The sequence below is a fragment of the Oncorhynchus nerka genome, linkage group LG15 (assembly GCF_034236695.1).
Source record: "Oncorhynchus nerka isolate Pitt River linkage group LG15, Oner_Uvic_2.0, whole genome shotgun sequence".
Taxonomy (NCBI): domain Eukaryota; kingdom Metazoa; phylum Chordata; class Actinopteri; order Salmoniformes; family Salmonidae; genus Oncorhynchus; species Oncorhynchus nerka.
Window position 1 is genome coordinate 65,375,977 of NC_088410.1, and position 19,809 is coordinate 65,395,785.

General features: G+C 42.5%; 1 protein-coding gene across 1 annotated transcript in view; it reads right to left on the reverse strand.

Annotated features, from left to right (window-relative positions):
- The window catches only part of grm2a (glutamate receptor, metabotropic 2a), a 57,662-nt gene extending 38,737 nt beyond the window's left edge, over positions 1 to 18,925 (reverse strand). The window contains exon 1 of the mRNA XM_065001804.1: positions 18,198 to 18,925. Coding sequence (XP_064857876.1) covers positions 18,198 to 18,731 — 534 coding nt within the window. The 5' untranslated portion in view covers positions 18,732 to 18,925. The remainder of the gene's footprint in view (positions 1 to 18,197) is intronic.
- Positions 18,926 to 19,809: the final 884 nt, after the last annotated feature.

The window sequence follows — 19,809 nt, forward strand, 5'->3', positions numbered from 1 at the left end:
TATTTGAGATTCTTTAAATAGCCACCCTTTGCCTTGATGACAGCTTTGCAATCTTTTGGCATTGTGTGGAAACCAGGAGACGCTAAATGTGATTATGTTCATTCACAACAATTACCATGAGACCTACAGTTATTTGCTTGACAATTTTATTTGGCTGACGAAATAGTGACCGCCACAGCCCTAGTTGTGTTCATTGCAAATTAAAGGTAATACATTTTTACAGTTAAATTATACTGAACAAAAATATAAACACAACATGTAAAGTGCTGGTCCCATGTTTAATGGGCTGAAATAAAAGATCCCAGAAATGTTCCATATGCACAAATAGCTTATTTCTCTAAAATGTTGCGCACAAATTGGTTCACATCACTGTTAGTGAGCATTTCTCCTTTACCAAGATAATCCATCCACCTGACCGGTGTGGTATATCAATAAGATGAATTAAACAGCATGATTATTACACACGTGCACCTTGTGCTGGGGACAATAAAAGGCCACTCTAAAATAGCATGCATTTGGCATGCTGACTGCAGGAATGTCCACCAAAGCTGTTGCCAGAGAGCTGAATATACATTTCTCTACCGCCTCCAACGTTGTTTTTGACAATTTGGCAGTACGTACAACCGGCTTCACAGCGAGCGGTTTGCTGATGTCAACATTGTGAACAGAGTGCCCCATGGTGGCAGTGGGGTAATTGTATGGGCAGGCATAAGCTACAGACAACGAACACAATTGTATTTTTATCGATGGCAATTTGAATGCACAGAGATACCGTGATAAGATCCTGAGGCCCATTGACGTGCCATTCATCCTTCGACATTACCTCATGTTTCAGCATGATAATGCATGACCCGATGTTCCAAGGATCTGTTCTCGCTAATATCCAGCAACTTCGCACAGCCATTGATGAGGAGTGGGATAACATTCACAATCAACAGCCTAATCAACTAAATGGGAAGGAGATGTGTCGCACTGCATGAGGCAAATGGTTGTCACATCCATAGATTATGGCCAAATCAATTTATTTCATGAACTGTAACTCAGTAAAATCTTTGAAATTGTTGCATGTTACGTTTATATTTTTTTGTTCAGTATACAGGTACGTCTTTCCTATAAATCCCATAAAATTGTTTTAGGATTGGCAGGTAGGATGGGCTCAAAATGACCTCTGCCTGGGGCCTTGAAATCACTGTGTGCATGCATTTGTGCATGCATACATGTGTGTACTTGCCTGCATGTGTGTAAGTATGTGGCTCTTCTCCTATCAGATGCTGTTACCTCATCCATCTCTAAATGGCGCCCTGTCGGATTAATTACGGAGTCTCAGCGCTGCGTCTGGAGAATGTGCTAAACATTCCTCTTTAAATAACAGGAGGATTCTGGCATGCGCAGCAGGAACAAAAAAAGTGCACCCTCTCTCGCAAAGAGCATGGCAAGAAGTGCCTTTGTTTTTACATTCAGACACTATCTTTCCACGCTGTTAGGAATAATCAATACGTATTCTAGTCTATACTACTATGTCTGTTTAATAAACCATCATGGAGATTTCCCCACACAGGGTAAATTCTCTGTGAACCTTCTCTCTGTGTGTCTGAGTATTTCAGCTTCTGACATTGTCTCAGATCTGTTGCTATGCAGCTGATGCGCCTAGGTGTTTATAGCTTGGTTACCGTTAAGGACGGTTTCATAGCAGTGTCAGTGAGTCACGTTTAACAGAATTGTTGTCGGGGGTAACACTGCTGGAGACCCTGCGATGCATTAATTATATGTTCCTCGCTGTAATTGTGGAATATAGTGCATCACTAATTAACACACAGCACCCGCATGGCTTGTGATGAGAAATAGCGCGAATGCTCCCTTAACTACTCACTGAAATGTCGACGTCTGTGAAGGCAGCACAGACATGCCTTTGTAGTGCTGAATTATAGGGGACATATTAAAGAGCGCAACATGTGGGTTTATCACTAAGATATGTAGGAATCCTTTCTTTAATGAGATATTCTGGTATTTGACGTCCATTTCACACCTGAATAAAGAAGCCACAATTCCTTAACAGGCCAAAGTTCATCCATGAACTTCTGTCAATTATCTCTAATGTCATTCAAATATACATTTAGAAATGTAGACTACATTTAGAAATGTAGTCATGAAGCTGAGAGTATGCAAAGAGTATGCAAAATGTCATCAAGTGGTTACTTTTAAGAATCTCAAATATAAAATATATTTTGATTTGTTTAACCATTTTTTTAGGTTACTACATGATTCCATATGAGTTATTTCATAGTTTTGATGTCTTCACTGTTATTCTACAATGTAGAAAATAGTACAAATAAAGAAAACCCCTGTAATGAGTAGGTGTCTTTTGACTGGTACAGTATATTATTATATATATACAGTGGCTTTGGAAAGAATTCAGACTCATTGACTTTTTCCACATTTTGTTAGGTAACAGCTTTATTCTAAAATGTATTAAATCGTTTTTTTCCGTCATCTATCTACACAAAATACCCCATAATGATGAAGCAAAAACAGCTTTTAATTTCTTTTTGTCAATTTATTTAAAAAATTAAAAACTGAAATATCACATTTACATAAGTATTCAGACCCTATACTCAGTACTTTGTTGAAGCAGCTTTGTCAGCGATTACAGCCTTTAGCCTTCTTGGATTTGATGCTACAAGCTTGGTATACCTGGATTTGGGGAGTGTTACCATTCTTCTCCACAGATCCTCTCAAGCTTTCTCAGGTTAGATGGGGAACGTTACTGCACAGCTATTTTCAGGTCTCTCCAGAGATGTTGATTGGGTTCAAGACCGGACTCTGGCTGGGCCACTCAAGGACATTCAGAGACTTGTCCCAAAGCCACTCCTGCGTTGTCTTGGCTGTGTGCTTAGGGTCGTTGTCCTGGTGTAAGGTGAACCTTCGCCCCAGTCTGAGGTCCTGAGTGATCTGGAGCAGGTTTTCATCAAGGATCTATTTGTACTTAGCTCCAATCATCTTTGCCTCGATCCTGGCTAGTCTCCCAGACCCTGCCACTGAAAAACATCCCCAGGGCATGATGTTGCCACCCCCATGCTTCACCATAGGGATGGTGCCAGGTTTCCTCCAGATGTGATGCTTGGCATTCAGGCCAAAGAGTTCAATCTTGGTTTCATCAGACCAGAGAATCTTGTTTCTCATGGTCTGAGTGTCACACCCTGTTCTGTTTCACCTGTCATCGTTATTGTCTCCACCCCCTCCAGGTGTCGCTTGTTTTCCGCAGTGTATTTATCCCTGTGTTTCCTGTTTCTCTGTGCCAGTTTGTCTTGTATGTTTCCAAGTCAACCAGCATTTTTCCCGTTCTCCTGCTTTTTGCATTCTCCTTTTTCTAGTTTTGACCCTTGCCTGTTTCTGGACTTTGTACCCGCCTGCCTGACCATTCTGCCTGGCTTGACCATGAACCTGTCTGCCACTCTGTATCTCCTGGACTCTGATCTGGTTTTGACCTTTTTCCTGTCCACAACCATTCTCTTGCATACCCCTTTGGATTAATAAACATTGTAAGACTCCAACCATCTGCCTCCTGTGTCTGCATCTGGGTCTCGCCTTGTGCCTTGATACTGAGAGTCTATAGGTACCTTTTGGCAAACTCCAAGTGGGCTGTCATGTGCCTTTTACTGATGATTGGCTTCCGTCTGGCCGCTCTACCACAAAGGCCTGATTGGTGGAGTGCTCCAGAGATGGTTGTCCTTCTGTAAGGTTCTCCCATCTCCACAGAGGAACTCCGATGCTCGGTCAGAGTGACCATCGGGTTCTTGGTCACCTCCCTAACCAAGGCCCTTCTCTCCCGATTGATCAGTTTGGACGGGCAGCCAGCTCTAGGAAGATTCTTGGTGTTTCCAAACTTCATTCATTTAAGAATGATGAAGGCCACTGTATTCTTGGGGACTTCAAAGCTGCAGATAGTTTTTGGTATCCTTCCCCAGATCTGTGCCTCGACTCAATCCTGTCTCGGATTGTCAACTGTGGGACCTAATAAAGACAGGTGTGTGTCTTTCTAAATCCTGTTCAATTAATTGAATTTACCACAGGTGGACTCTAATCAAGTTGTAGAAACATCTCAAGGATGACCAATGGTAACAGGATGCACCTGAGCTCAATTTCGAGTCTCAAAGCTAAGTGTCTGAATACTTATGTAAAAAAGTCAAGGGGTCTGAATATTTTTCGAAGGCACTGTATATATGTATATACAGTACCAGTGAATAGTTTGGACTCACCTGCTCATTCAAGGGTTTTTCTTTATTTTTACTATTTTCTACATTGTAGAATAATAGTGAAGACATCAAAACATGGAAATAACACATATGGAATCATGTAGTAACCATTTATTTTAAATGAGACATTTTTCAAAATAGCCACCACCCTTTGCCTTGATGACAGCTTTGCACAGTCTTGGCATTCTCTCGACCAGCTTCACCTGGAATTCTTTTCCAACAGTCTTAAGGGGGTTCCCACATATGCTGAACACTTGTTGGCTGCTTTTCCTTCACTCTGCGGTCCAACTCATCCCAAACCATCTCAATTGGGTTGAGGTTGGGTGATTGTGGAGGCCAGGTCATCTGATGCAGCACTCCATCATTCTCCTTCTTGGTCTAATAGCCTTTACACCGCCTGGAGGTGTTTGTGTGTCATTGTCCTGTTGAAAAACAAATGATAGTTCCACTAAGCGCAAACCAGATGGGATTGCGTATCACTGCAGAATGCGGTGGTAGCCATGCTGGTTAAGTTTGCCTTGAATTCTAAATAAATCACAGACAATTTTAGGCCTTTAGAAGCTACGCGCTTCAGCACTTTGCGGTCCCGTTCTGCGAGCTTATATTGCCTACCACTTTGCGGCTGAGCCGTTGTTGCTCCTAGACGTTTGTACTTCACAATAACAGCAATTACAGTCGACCGGGGAAGCTGTAGCAGGGAAGAAATTTGACAAACTGACTTGTTGGAAAGGTGGCATCCTATGACAGAGCCACGCTAAAATTCACTGAGCTCTTAAGGCCATTTTACTACTAATGTGTGCCTATGGAGATTGAATGTCTGTGTGGTTGATTTTATACATCTGCCAGCAACGGGTGGCTGAAATAGCCAAATCCAGTCATTTGAAGTGGTGTCTGCATACTTTTGTGTATTTATAGTGTAATTCTGTGGACCAGACCAAGTTGAATTAATACTACAATTATTTTTTTCCACAGAAAACCAGCCTAGCTGCTTAAAATGCTTGACCTCCAGATGAGATAGAGGGGCAAGTTCATTTAGTACAATTCTTAAAAGCTTGTTTTGACTTTTCTGTTGCTTATTCTTTAGATGTTTGGGGCTGCTGGTGAACCATTATGTGCAGGCATAATCAGAGTCTTTATGGTGTCTGTAGCTAGGTTTCCATCCAATTTTCAGGCGAATATTCTAAAATCTGCATAAAAACAACATACTAATTTTCCCATCAGAGTTGTGTTTCCATCAAATTGACTTGTTCACTAAATATGTAGTGCACATAAAAATTACTTTTGCAGTTAAATTCCCATGTACCGAATAATAAATACAAGTTAAATGGGTTTTCATCGCATTTTCAACTCTCGGGCTACTGATGGTTTTGTCATAAATGTTCCATTGGTTTCGGAAATGTGCCCACTCTGGTATTGGCACGTGAACTTTAGCCAACAGCTCACAGATACAGTGTGGGTATAGCCTACATGATGAGATTATTATGGACAAAAGTGCAAGACAGCAAATCAAATCAAATTTTAAAAATGCATTTGTCACGCGCGCCGAATACAACAACCTTACAGTGAAATGCTTACTTACAGGCTCTAACAAATCGTGCGGGAAAAAGGTGTGTGTGTGTGTGTGTGTGTGTGTGTGTGTGTGTAGGTAAATAAATAAAACAACAATAAAAAGACATTTGAAAATAAGAGTAGTAAGGCTATATACAGACACCGGTTAGTCAGGCTTATTGAGGTATTATGTACATGTAGGTATGGTAAAGTGACTTTGCATATATGATGAACAGAGAGTAGCAGTAGCATAAAAAGCCAAGCATCGATCATCATGTTACCAGAATAAGACCCTCAGTATTCACTGAAAGGTGCATCAAGCTCAACACCATGCATTTTCACCACCCTGTGAAGTTCATCATTATTTAATCTATCACCTAATAAAAATTACAAATATTTAGGCTATATTGAAGCGTTCTAGGTGTGCGAGGAATAGCCGCTCGGATTGGAGAGAAGGTAGAGCACACGTTATGTTTTCGAGAAGAACTGGGCCTGCCAGGAGCTGTGGCCAAATTATTACAGGATGACTTGGGCGAATGATGATCCATAACAGACAGCACATCTAGGTAAAATATCGAATAAAACTACAAATACAGCCAGACTGGCCTGCTACTATGTCTTTCCGGACATTATAAACTGTAGAGAGTAGACCCACAAACAACTGATCCAAATGGAATGAAACATCCAAATCACAGGGCTTGTGTGCCATTATTCAAATTAGCATAGAGTATCATTTTGCAATTATTCATTGCATTGTGGCGTTGTAGGCTAGTCTAAGTAGGATAATTGTATTGTCCCTAAACACTATAAATAGGGGAGCTTTTTGAGCTGCATGTCTCAAGTCTTCACTGTACGTTGGTGTACAATGTTCCACCTGGCATTTCATCTTTCTATCAGCTATTCCTATTTGTTCTTGTGGATTCAATTGATGTAGCTTTGAATGCTTTTATGTGTGGCTAGTTAGCCTATTGCAGATCTGGACAAACGATCCACCAACCACTATTGTCAACATAGACAGTTAGACTGGTAGACTGTATTGACCTGTGGCACAGTAACAATTAGCGTGCGGAAAGCGTAGTGCACAAGGGACGAAGCAAAACACATTGATATAGGGGAGGCGCATGCAAGCAGACGAGTGCCAATACAATACTGAAATATTCACGGTAACTTGATGCCAGAGCAATGAAACACAGTACAATACAATGAGTGACTACTAAACTGTAAGAAAGTTATTTCTACAGTATTTTACTGTAATTACAAGAGATTAGAGTAAGCAGAATGGCTGTAGTCATTTGCATATTACATCATAATAATGAATACTATTTTTTTTTAAAAACCTCTTGAAACTAGGGGGCACTATTTTCATTTTTGGAAAAATAACGTTCCTGAAGTAAACGGGCTATTTTGTCAGGACAAGATGCTAGAATATGCATATAATTGACAGCTTAGGATAGAAAACACTCTAAAGTTTCCAAAACTGTAAAAATATTGTCTGTGAGTATAACAGAACTGATATTGCAGGTGAAAGCCTGAGAAAAATCCAATCAGGAAGTGAATGCGTTCCGATGCATCCCTATTGAGCAGTGATTGAGCTATCCCCAAGGTGTCTACAGCATTTTGACGTAGTTTCATGCCTTTATGTTGAAGAATGAGTGTAAACGACTACATTGGGTAAGTGTCCGGCTGAGGGTTCTCAGAGTAATTCTTGCATAATAGACAGAGGTAGCAATTTTTCCTCCCAGTCTTACTGAAAAAACAACTGTCCCGGGTGATATATTATCGAATAGATATTTGAAAAACACTTTGAGGATTGATTATAAACAACGTTTGCCATGTTTCTGTCGATATTATGGAGCTAATTTGGAATATTTTTCGGCATTGTCGTGACCGCAATTTCCGGTCGAATTCTCAACCAAACATGAAGAACTAACGGAGTTATTTCGGCTACAAAAATAATGTTTTTGGAAAAAAGGAACATTTGCTATCTAACTGGTAGTCTCGTGAGTGAAAACATCCGAAGCTCGTCAAAGGTAAACGATTTAATTTGATTGCTTTTCTGATTTTCGTGACCAGGTTGCCTGCTGCTAGCTAGGCATAATGATATGCGAGGCTATCGATAAACTTACACAAATGCTTGTCTTGCTTTGGCTGTAAAGCATAATTTCAAAATCTGAGATGACAGGGTGATTAACAAAAGGCTAAGCTGTGTTTCAATATATTTCACTTGTGATTTCATGAATATGAATATTTTCTAGTAATATGTTTTGTCCGTTGCGTTATGCTAATTAGTGTCAGTTGATGACAATTCTCCCGGATCCGGGAGAGGGAGTTCCAAGAGTTAATGGCCAAGATTTAGCAAAGCAGTGCGACAAAAAACAACAACACAGAGTTACATATGGGATAAACAAAAAGACAGTCAATAACACAATAGAAAAATCTATATACAGTGTGTGCAAATGGAGTAAGGAGGTAAGGCAATAAATAGGCCAATAGCAGCGAAGTAATTACAATTTAGCAAATTAACACTGGAGTGATGACATCGCCGAAGTCGAGGATCGGTAGGATAGTCAGTTTTATGAGGGTATGTTTGGCAGTGTGAGTGAAGGAGGCTTTGTTGCGAAATAGGAAGCCGATTCTAAATTCAATTTTGGATTGGAGATGCTTAAAACTAGTTAGGGATAGGTGGGACGCAAATGTCTCTGGTCTCTGCCAGGGAAAATGCTGAGCGCCAGATTCAAATAAAATACTATCAAATTCAAACTTTCATTAAATCACAATCATGTAAGATACTCAATTAAAGCTACACTCGTTGTGATTCCAGCCAACATGTCAGATGTTTAAAATGCTTTTCGGCCTGCACCATCTGCACCAGCAGTAAACAAAGGAGATATATTATATTATAGCATATTTCAACCCTGCAGGCGCTACACAAAACACTGAAAAACACTGAAATAAAAAACACTGAAAAAACACTGAAATAAAATATAAAACATGCATTACCTTTGACGAGCTTCTTTTGTTGGCACTCCAGGTGCCATTAATACAGGTAACGAGTGGAGGACAGAGGAGCCTCTTAAAGAAGTTTTTACAGGTCTGTGAGAGCCAGAAATCTTGCTTGTTTGTAGGTTGACCAAATACTTATTTTCCACCATGATTTGCAAATAAATTCATTAAAAAATCCTACAACGTGATCTTCTGGATTTCTTTTTCTCATTTTGTCTGTCGTAGTTGAAGTGTACCTATGATGAAAATTACAGGCCTTTCTGGAGAGATTCATTTTTCAAATTAGAAGCTCGAACTGTTTGGGCATAGACCTGGAATGTATAACAGAACTTTGCAGGCTATCTCTGCAGTAGGTTGCAACTCCTCCTCCTTTGGCAGTTCTAGCTTGACTGAAAATATTGTAGTTGGGGATGGAAATCTCAGAATTTTTGGTGGCCTTCCTTAGCCAGGATTCAGACACGGCAAGGACATTAGGGTTGGCGGAGTGTGCTAAAGCAGTGAGTAAAACAAACTTAGGGAGTAGGCTTCTGATGTTTACATGCATGGAACCAAGGCTTTTACGGTTACAGAAGTCAACAAATGAGAGCGCCTGTGTTATATCACTTGCACATCTATAGGACTAAACAAAGGCTTCCAAACTGGCCTTATTACAGGGCAAAACAGATGGGTGCTAGATCTGTAGAATCGTGTAGGCTTGCTGTGCATTCCCGGTAATACACGGTGTGCAACCACTCTGATCTGTTCCCAACTTTCATTTAATTGTTAGAGAACTACTACCATATATCACTTAAATTGGTACAGGACTCTCACTAATGGGTGCAACAAATATAGCAACTTACAAGGCATCCGAAGCCCTTTCCTGCAGTCAAATTACCTAGTGGCCTCATTGGTGGAATGTTATTAATATTTTTCATAATTTCATAATTAATAAAAGTGCTATTCTTTTCAACGCCAAAAATCTGGTGTTTCTATGTCAAATGGTTTTCTTATAGCCTGCCACTGTAGCCTAGTGGTTAGAGCGTTAGACTGATAACTGAAAGGTTGCAAGATCAAATCCCCAAGCTGACCAGGTAAAAAGCTGTCATTCTAAACAAAGCAGTTAACCCACTGTTCCTAGGCTGTCATTCTAAACAAAGCAGTTAACCCACTGTTCCTAGGCTGTCATTCTAAACAAGGCAGTTAACCCACTGTTCCTAGGCTGTCATTCTAAACAAAGCAGTTAACCCACTGTTCCTAGGCTGTCATTCTAAACAAAGCAGTTAACCCACTGTTCCTAGGCTGTCATTCTAAACAAGGCAGTTAAGGCCCACTGTTCCTAGGCTGTCATTCTAAACAAGGCAGTTAACCCACTGTTCCTAGGCTGTCATTCTAAACAAAGCAGTTAACCCACTGTTCCTAGGCTGTCATTCTAAACAAGGCAGTTAACCCACTGTTCCTAGGCTGTCATTCTAAACAAAGCAGTTAACCCACTGTTCCTAGGCTGTCATTCTAAACAAGGCAGTTAACCCACTGTTCCTAGGCTGTCATTCTAAACAAGGCAGTTAACCCACTGTTCCTAGGCTGTCATTCTAAACAAAGCAGTTAACCCACTGTTCCTAGGCTGTCATTCTAAACAAAGCAGTTAACCCACTGTTCCTAGGCTGTCATTCTAAACAAGGCAGTTAACCCACTGTTCCTAGGCTGTCATTCTAAACAAAGCAGTTAACCCACTGTTCCTAGGCTGTCATTCTAAACAAAGCAGTTAACCCACTGTTCCTAGGCTGTCATTCTAAACAAGGCAGTTAACCCACTGTTCCTAGGCTGTCATTCTAAACAAAGCAGTTAACCCACTGTTCCTAGGCTGTCATTGAAAATAAGAATATGTTCTTTAACTGACTTGCCTAGTAAAATAAATATTTCAGTCTTCTGTGGTGTATATAAAGTGTAATATTGGGTTGCAAAATGTAATACATTTCAACTCTATATCTGACATGGTTCAGGTGTCTTCTTTTTTTAAGGTCATAACAATGTGTGTGAGGTGTATACAGTTGAAGTCAGAAGTTTACATTCACTTCGGTTGGAGTCATTAAAACTTGTTTTTCAACCACTCCAAACATTTCTTGTTAACAAACTATAGTTTTGGCAAATCTGTTAGGACATCTACTTTGTGCATGACACAAGCCATTTTTACAACAATTGTTCCAACAGATTATTTCACTTATAACTCACTGTATCACCATTCAAATGAGTCAGAAGTTTACACTACGTTGACTGTGCCTTTAAATAGCTTGGAAAATTCCAGACATTTTACATAGAATAAAGTGGTGATCCTAACTGACCTAAAAGGGAATTTTTACTGCGATTAAATGTCAGGATTTGTGAAGATTTTTGTTTAAATGTACTTGGCTAAGGTGTATGCAAACTTCCGACTTCAACTGTACTTTTGTTTCAAAGTAGATTTGTTTAAGACTGATTTAAGCCCACTGCAGTAAAAAGTTCAAATGTGTTAATGAGTGATTCTTTCTCCTTCCACAATATTTCTCCACAATGCACCATCATTTACATTATGCTGCAGTAAATATATAGCAATATAGCAGTACTTTATTGTTGAATTGTATTGGAAATTAAATCAGCAATTACTAACAGTGAATATTCAGGGTTCCAGCCCTGAATGCTGATTGGCTGAAAGCCGTGGTATATCAGACCGTATGCCACGTGTATGACAAAACATTTATTCTTACTGCTCTAATTCCGTTGGTAACCAGTTTATAATAGCAATTAGACACCTTGCGTCATTCCTAAGAACAGCCCTTAAGCCGTGATATATATAGGGCTGTTCTTATATACCACACCCCCTCGTGCCTTATTGGTTAAATATATCACAGCATACCAACTGATAATTAGTGTTTTATATGGCTTTAGGCCTTAACAAAGGCTTCTAAACGGACAGTGACTACAAGGCAGACAGATCAAAAGGACATGGCTAGCCACTCAACCATTAAAGGTTTGAGACTTTCTGCCACTCTGATCTGTCCCCTATATATATTTCATTGTTAGGGAACCACTACCACATATCACTTAAATTGGTACAGCACTCTCACTAACGGGTGCAACAATATAGCCACCTACAAGACATGCCTTAGAATATGCTATTGCGTGAGAAACAATAATACTATTGCATTAGTGCTGAGCGAGGTCGGTTCAGTTTCAGTTCGATTTCAGATCGATTATTAAAAAATTATCACAGTTTTCGATTTTGCTTTCAATTTTTTCTTACAAGAATTGAATGCTGTAACAACACAGAATAGAACAATTAATACAAGTCCCATGATCGTATTGACTGCCCATTACCTCATCACTTATTAACCATCATTTATTCACATTACCTTACTTTAATAAAATATTTCAGTTGTTGTGTATATTACATTTGTTTTATTTGATGACTTTATTGTATCATTCCAAGTCATCATCTCATCTCTATAGAGCTGCTGCCTACGCTGTCTGACAAAATCACTATTTTGGTAGTTCTTCCACGTAAATAGGGCATTTATGACTGCTGAACAACTACCTCACGAAGCAACTGCTCTCTATTCCTCTCGATCGCACATTCTTCGTTTCTTTTTTACATGGCAGTGGTAAAAGAAACACAGATTAGACAATTAGGCACACAATGGATTTTGGTCATTGTAGTTAATTACCAGGTTTTCTGCACTAAATTATGTAGAATATTGGCCTGTTGGAAACTCACTACTACATCGCACAGTATGGGCTTGATCTGATTGATCAAATAATGAACCGACGTTGGTCAATTAGTTGTTTTAAAAACTGAAAATAACATTATATTTCAGTTAAGCGCTCAGCACTACCATGCACCCACTAGTGTTCAAAAAGGTTTTGGTGCTCCAAAAATGCAGTATGGTACTGTATTCTGAATTACTATAATGATGTGCGCTGAGAATCAGGAAGCAAGTTCAGGAAGTGAGCGTTGTAATAAATAAATTAAAAATTATACAAAATAAGAAACACGAATAGCACACAGACATGACACAGGAACAGAAACAATAACTCCTGGGGAAGGAACCAAAGGGAGTGACATATATAGGGAAGGTAATCAGGGAGGTGATGGAGTCCAGGTGAGTCTGATAACGCGCAGATGAGCGTAACGATGGTGACAGGTGTGCGCCATAACGAGCAGCCTGGTGACTTAGAGGCCGGAGAGGGAGCACACGTAACAGTACCCCCTCCCTGACGCGCGGCTCCAGCTGCAGGACGGCGACCAAAATTAAGATCCCGGGGATCAGGAGCGGACCGGTCACCTCTGCTAAGGCGCGGGAAACCTCTCAGTCCAGCTGAGACACGAGAGCATTGCGACCTAGAGCGCCGGAGAGCATACGTGATGGTACCCCCTCCCCGGCGCATTTCGGCTCCAGCCACAGGACGCCAACCAAAGGGACGATCCCGGGGATCAGGAGAGGACCGGTCACCCCTGCTGATGTACGGGAACCTGTCGCAGGCTGGAGCGCGGGAAGCTGACAGACCTTTCTGAGGCAGGGGAGCCTGGCGATCCGGCATAGGCATGAAAGTCTGACGAGCCGGTGGAAGTAGGGGAGCCTGGCGATCCGGCTGAGGCATGAAAGTCTGACGAGCCGGTGGAAGTAGGGGAGCCTGGCGATCCGGCATAGGCATGAAAGTCTGACGAGCCGGTGGAAGTAGGGGAGTCTGGCGATCCGGCTGAGGCATGAAAGTCTGACGAGCCGGTGGAAGTAGGGGAGCCTGGCGATCCGGCTGAGGCATGAAAGTCTGACGAGCCGGTGGAAGTAGGGGAGCCTGGCGATCCGGCTGAGGCATGAAAGACTGACGAGCCGGTGGAAGTAGGGGAGCCTGGCGATCCGGCGGAGGCATGAAAGTCTGACGAGCCGGTGGAAGTAGGGGAGCCTGGCGATCCGGCTGAGGCATGAAAGTCTGACGAGCCGGTGGAAGTAGGGGAGCCTGGCGATCCGGCTGAGGCATGAAAGTCTGACGAGCCGGTGGAAGTAGGGGAGCCTGGCGATCCGGCGGAGGCATGAAAGCCTGATGAGCCGTTGGAGGCAGGGGATCCTGGCGATCTGTCTGAGGCATGAGAGGCTGTAGCGGCTCCCGGACCCGAGGTCATTCCCACCGAATCAAAAACAAAAAACACTCCTGATGCTTCCCTTAGGTGAGGCGTTATTCTATAATGATGTGCGCTGAGAGTTGGGAAGCAAGTTCAGGGAGTGAGTGTTTTGATAAATAAACACAAAGGTACACAAAATAAAAAACACGAATAACACACAGACATGACACAGGAACAGAAACAATAATGCCTGGGGAAGATACCAAAGGGTGTGAGTCCAGGTGAGTCTGATGACGCACAGGTGCGCGTAACGATGGTGACAGGTGTGCGCCATAACGAGCAGCCTGGTGACCTAGAGGCCGGAGAGGGAGCACACATGACAATTACAGTAAATTACTGGCCACAATTTGCCAGTAAGTTACTGTAAAGTTTCAGGACAAGGTTTGTAGAATTCCTATAACACAATATATTAACGTATTCTGTGCGGTACAGCATTCTCACTCAAGGGTGCAACAAATAAAGTCTTTTACAAAGCATGCCTTAAATATGTTAATGACACAGACTGTCTTTCCCCGCTCACAACATTTTCCCACAATGCACCATTTACAGTATTTTACTGTGCATTCTACAGTGTTTTAGTGTTTTAATTATAGAAAGGTCATACAGTGTGCTGTAAAACAAATGGATAGTATTTTACTGTGCATTATACGGTAATCTACTGTATCCAGTTATACAGTATCATACTATTGATTAATATACTGTATTTAGTGATAAAATTACAAAAACAGTTAACAGTGTGCGTAAGCCTGTGTGGAGCCTCCAATGGCGTCACAGGCCCTCGCCTCCACACTACCTCCCAATCTGTGTCTGTGGAACACCATGACACTCACTGACAAGTCCCTGGGCCAGATCCACCCACAGATCACATCGGACTCTGGGACACAACAACACCGCCATGCGTCTGGCAGACTGCAGCAGCACCAACCTTCTCATTGTGACCAGTCCAGACTCCCAGACCCAAACTCCCCAGTCTCATACCTCCAGTGGGGTGGAGGCAGCCATGTTCGGTGCATCTCCATGGTAATGGGGACCTTTAGCAGGGGATTGTGAGGTGTCCTGTGGCTTGCCCATCTCCCTGGAGGCTTCACACACATCAGACGTGACCACCTGGGGGTTCACACGGGGAGGTCAGATACAGTGACCTTTCACACGGCCTGGATGGCCCAGACATGGCCTCTAGTCTGACTCATCAGGATTATACAGGGAGTACAGGACAGACAGACATAAGAGGAGAGGGCTGAGGAGCCAAAGGCTGCAGAGTAGTAGAACATGCAGCTCGTGTGAACGATGCCCACACACACTCAATACTCACTTTACCTGCATATCTCTGAATAACATCATTTCAACCAATGACTGGCTGCTACACTTCATCCATCACCATTGTCTGTCTGGCTCAATTTGACAGCCTATTAGGAGCACAGGAAATCATTGTTTATGTGGCCATCACTCGGTGTTTATGAATTAGACACCACAGTCCGCACCACAATGTGAGCCTTTGCAGGAGTTACAGTAGCGGTAATTGTGATGACAGTACAGTGTGTTTGCCAAGCGCTGTTCCACAAACCCAAAGTGCTTAAAAATACATGAATGATAAAGGAAGTGCAATACAAGGGAAGATTAGCCTTAATAACGCAGGGCTAGAACAAAACACTCAATAAAGCACAGCCAGTAGTGTCAGAGTGAAGGGAATGGCAGATTCACACTCCCTGGGACCCTATGTAGAGCGGTCCAAGACAAGTTCAATCAGTCCTAATAGACTGGGTTTTGTTCATCAGACAGACACCCACAGGCCCACCGGCTCAGCACTACAACACAGAAAGTGAGAAAGCGCTCCTTCAGCAGCACAAACAAAGCACAAACAGATCAGTTACCAGGCTACCCCCTTCCCCCTTTGAGACTGTGTGTAGTCTAAGTACAGGGTAGAGGTCGTGTGGTTAAAAAAAGTGTTATCCAAAGGCAGGGGGCACCGTCAGGCAGGCAGGTGGGTCTATTCAACCCGCTGAGAGATTCCGTGAAGCCACTGTGGGAGAAGCTGGGGCAACCCTGAGAACAGAAACGGGGAATAGCAGCTCTATAAATTAGCACAGGACAAGGGCATGCTCCCTGAGAGGAGACAGAAGCCCCAGATAGTCTTTACCAAAATATACCTCGTTCATTAAGCCTACGTATGTTTGCATGTTCTTTTTATCCCATACCTCCTCGCAGGCCCTATGAGGTATTTATGTTTGTTTTGGAGGAATACACAGAACAATAGATTGGAGTTAGTAATCGCACATTGCTGGATTCAGTCTATTTTCTCAAATTAATTACTTGTAGTAGAGTCTCCAATTCTGCTCTGGTGTTTAGATAACGGCTGATCAGTGCATGAATGCCACAGTCGCTGGATCCCCTCTCTCAGCACGAAACTCATTATTAAGGAATAGTTCAAATATTGCTCAAATCATGAGCACCTTTTCAACTATGGGGATTCCCGGCGATGTCATCCGTATCTACAATTAAGCACTGTGACGCACTCACTAAGGCACCCCAGAGAGTGAGCCTTCCCAAGCTTTTTACATACCTTCATGACATACTTTTATCCTGACATATCTCATACAGAGAGCAAACCCTCCCCCTCTGGGTAGAATGGTCCAATCTATTATTCATCCAGCCCTCCCTGTCTCCCAAGCAGCATAGGATGAAGTCATTCTGCCTATGAAGCAGAGGAGAGGGAAGGAAGCCACCACAGTAACTGGCTGGACCCCAGCATACTGAAGTACACCCACTGGAGGAAATATCCATGCAGGCTGCACTGATTAAATCTGCTATTTTAATAATGCCTTGGAACCTAATTGAAATCCATTGGTGGTCTGTGGATGCCCAGAAGGTATAATGTCATGTGTGATGACACGCCTGTTATACTACTGTGGGCTAGCCAGAAGGTATAATGTCATGTGTGATGACACGCCTGTTATACTACTGTGGGCTAGCCAGAAGGTATAATGTCATGTGTGATGACACGCCTGTTATACTACTGTGGGCTAGCCAGAAGGTATAATGTCATGTGTGATGACACGCCTGTTATACTACTGTGGGCTAGCCAGAAGGTATAATGTCATGTGTGATGACACGCCTGTTATACTACTGTGGGCTAGCCAGAAGGTAACTACAGTATAATCATTGAGTATGGGGAGGTATCACCTTAGGCTAGAGAAGTTCCTCTGACAGAGCTGGGAGTTGGCCGATGTGTGTATGTGAGCATGTAAATATGGGTGATTGTGTGTAGAGTGTGCAAGTGAATGTCCACAATTATCTATGACATGCACGCACGCACACACTCTCTCTCTCTCTCCCAGTCTGGGTGCTACGGAGCATCTCCTCTCACAAGGCAGTGGCTTTATTAAGTCCCAATAAACGTGGGCTCAATTAGTCAGGCAGGTCACTCAAGATTGACTTTGAAATTGGACGTCCATCCATGTCCAAAGGAAGTCGGGAGATGCCTTCAAAACCCGCAACTAGGGGCAACGTTGAGCGCTATTAACATCAAATAAGCTTGGATTTTGCTAGGGCAAATTGGTCAAACCGTGAGATCTTGTTGCAATTAGTAGGCCTTTCATCACGTCAGTGTGAGGAGCTCGCCTTGCTTCACCTCACCAGTCAGCCGTTACTGATACTATTGTTACTACTACTGAGAGTAATCATGATGTCACTAGTCATCCTGTCAGCCCGTCCTCTTCAACCCAACATCTGCAGCGTGTTTGCATCTGACAGGCCCACTGCTGGAGTTTGAATTACCAGGGAAGAGAGGAGCTCCTCCAAATGAGATCAGCCAAGCATACGGGCAAACAGGTAAACAGATCTGGCATGCGGAACCCATACTCATTAAAGCTACTGTGTTAACATCTCACTAAACATGGAGCACCGTAATTGCATGCCAGTACTTTAAATAAAGAGAAAGTTATATGATCATCAATCATCGTGTCCCTTCTCTATTCTATGGAGTGAAACGACAGCTATCTGGACTGTAACATATATTTATAGAACAGTCCGTGCATCAGTATTTACCAAGCATGGATTGCTCAAAACCAGAGACTGGGAGATACTAAATAAACTAGGAGCAATTCAGAGTTTTAAAAAACGTATCGACTTTAGAAAGTATCTTTAGCAAGAATCTAGAAAACTCTCAGTACTCATATCAGCAACCATAGTTAAGATCCAAGTTCGAGCCTATAGAATAGAGCAACATAAACAAATATCGTTAGAGTGTAGAGTCAGTGCTGTACCTGTATGGAGACGTCGCTGTAGGAGCCTCCTATCACCCCAGAGATGGCCAGAGGGACATCGTCATGGATGGCGTAGGAGCCATCAGGGCAGGTGTACTCGCTATCATCCACCTTGGTGAGGGAGGCACGGACAAACTCCAGGGACTGCTCCAGGGCGTAGGTATCCTTAGAGCAGGTGTCCAGGATGTGGGCTCCCAGCCGTATCCCCGGCAATAGGCGCTCGTCCTTGTTGATCTCGTCCAGGGCTAACAACATGGCCTCCAATCTCTGGATCCCTCTCTGAGCGTTGATTTTCCCACAGTCCTCGGCACCCTCGCCCTTCTGGTGCACAGGGAACAGCCCTCCTATGATCAGGTCCCCGTCCACTGTGATCTCCCTCTTGGTGTCCGTATTGAAGCCTGACATGGGGAGACCCAGTGGGGCTTGGGCCAGGAGGGACACACACACACACAACAGACAGAGGTGGGAGAGGTGGAGGTGGAGGGGTCGGGGCAGGGTGTACAGCCCCAACCCAGGAGACCTCCCTGGTGACATGGCCCTGGGCCCTGGGTGAGTCTGATTACTGCTGTCGGGTGTTTCTCTTCCTCTGGTTCTCTCTGTTCTCTCTGGAGCTGGGGAGGGTACAGTAGGCTAGCAAGGAACAGAGCAGCGTGGCACGGCGTCACCAGATCTCAAAGAGCCAGTGTTTTTGTCCTGGCTGAGGCCATCTCCTGCATCAGGTTCTGGAGAGTACAGCCTGTGGATCAAACAGAGGGGGAGTCAGTCAATGCTACAATACAACGAGACCTTTGTTTATCACACATACATTCCAAGAAAATCAAGGTGCCTGGGACACATTCTCATTTCCATATACTGTACATCATCTTTACGAGACAGTAAAATTTGTGTTGTATGATTCCAATCCCAGTAAAATTAGTGTTGTAAGATTCCAGTCAAATTTGTGTTGTATGATTGCAGTGAAATTAGTGTTGTATGATTCCAGTGAAATTAGTGTTGTATGATTGCAGTAAAATTAGTGTTGTATGATTCCAGTAAAATTAGTGTTGTATGATTCCAGTAAAATTAGTGTTGTATGATTCCAATAAAATTGGTGTTGTATGATTCCAGTAAAATTGGTGTTGTATGATTCCAGTAAAATTGGTGTTGTATGATTCCAGTAAAATTGGTGTTGTATGATTCCAGTAAAATTAGTGTTGTATGATTCCAGTTAAATTTGTGTGTATGATTCCAGTGAAATTAGTGTCGTATGATTCCAGTGAAATTAGTGTTGTATGATTCCAGCAAAATGTGTGTTGTATGATTCCAGTGAAATGTGTGTTGTATGATTCAAGTGAAATGTGTATTGTATGATTCCAGTGAAATGTGTGCCATGTGATTCTAGTGAAATTAGTGTTGTATGATTCCAGTTAAATGTGTGCCATGTGATTCCAGTGAAATTATTGTCTTATGATTCCAGTGAAATTTGTGTTGATAATAACTGCTGTATGATGCAGGGATAGTCACTGGATAATGACACATTGACATAAAAGTGACAATAGAACATTTCTAATAGTTACACATGTACAATACTACATAGGCTAATGTATATTAACTTACTACTTCCATTCTCTTG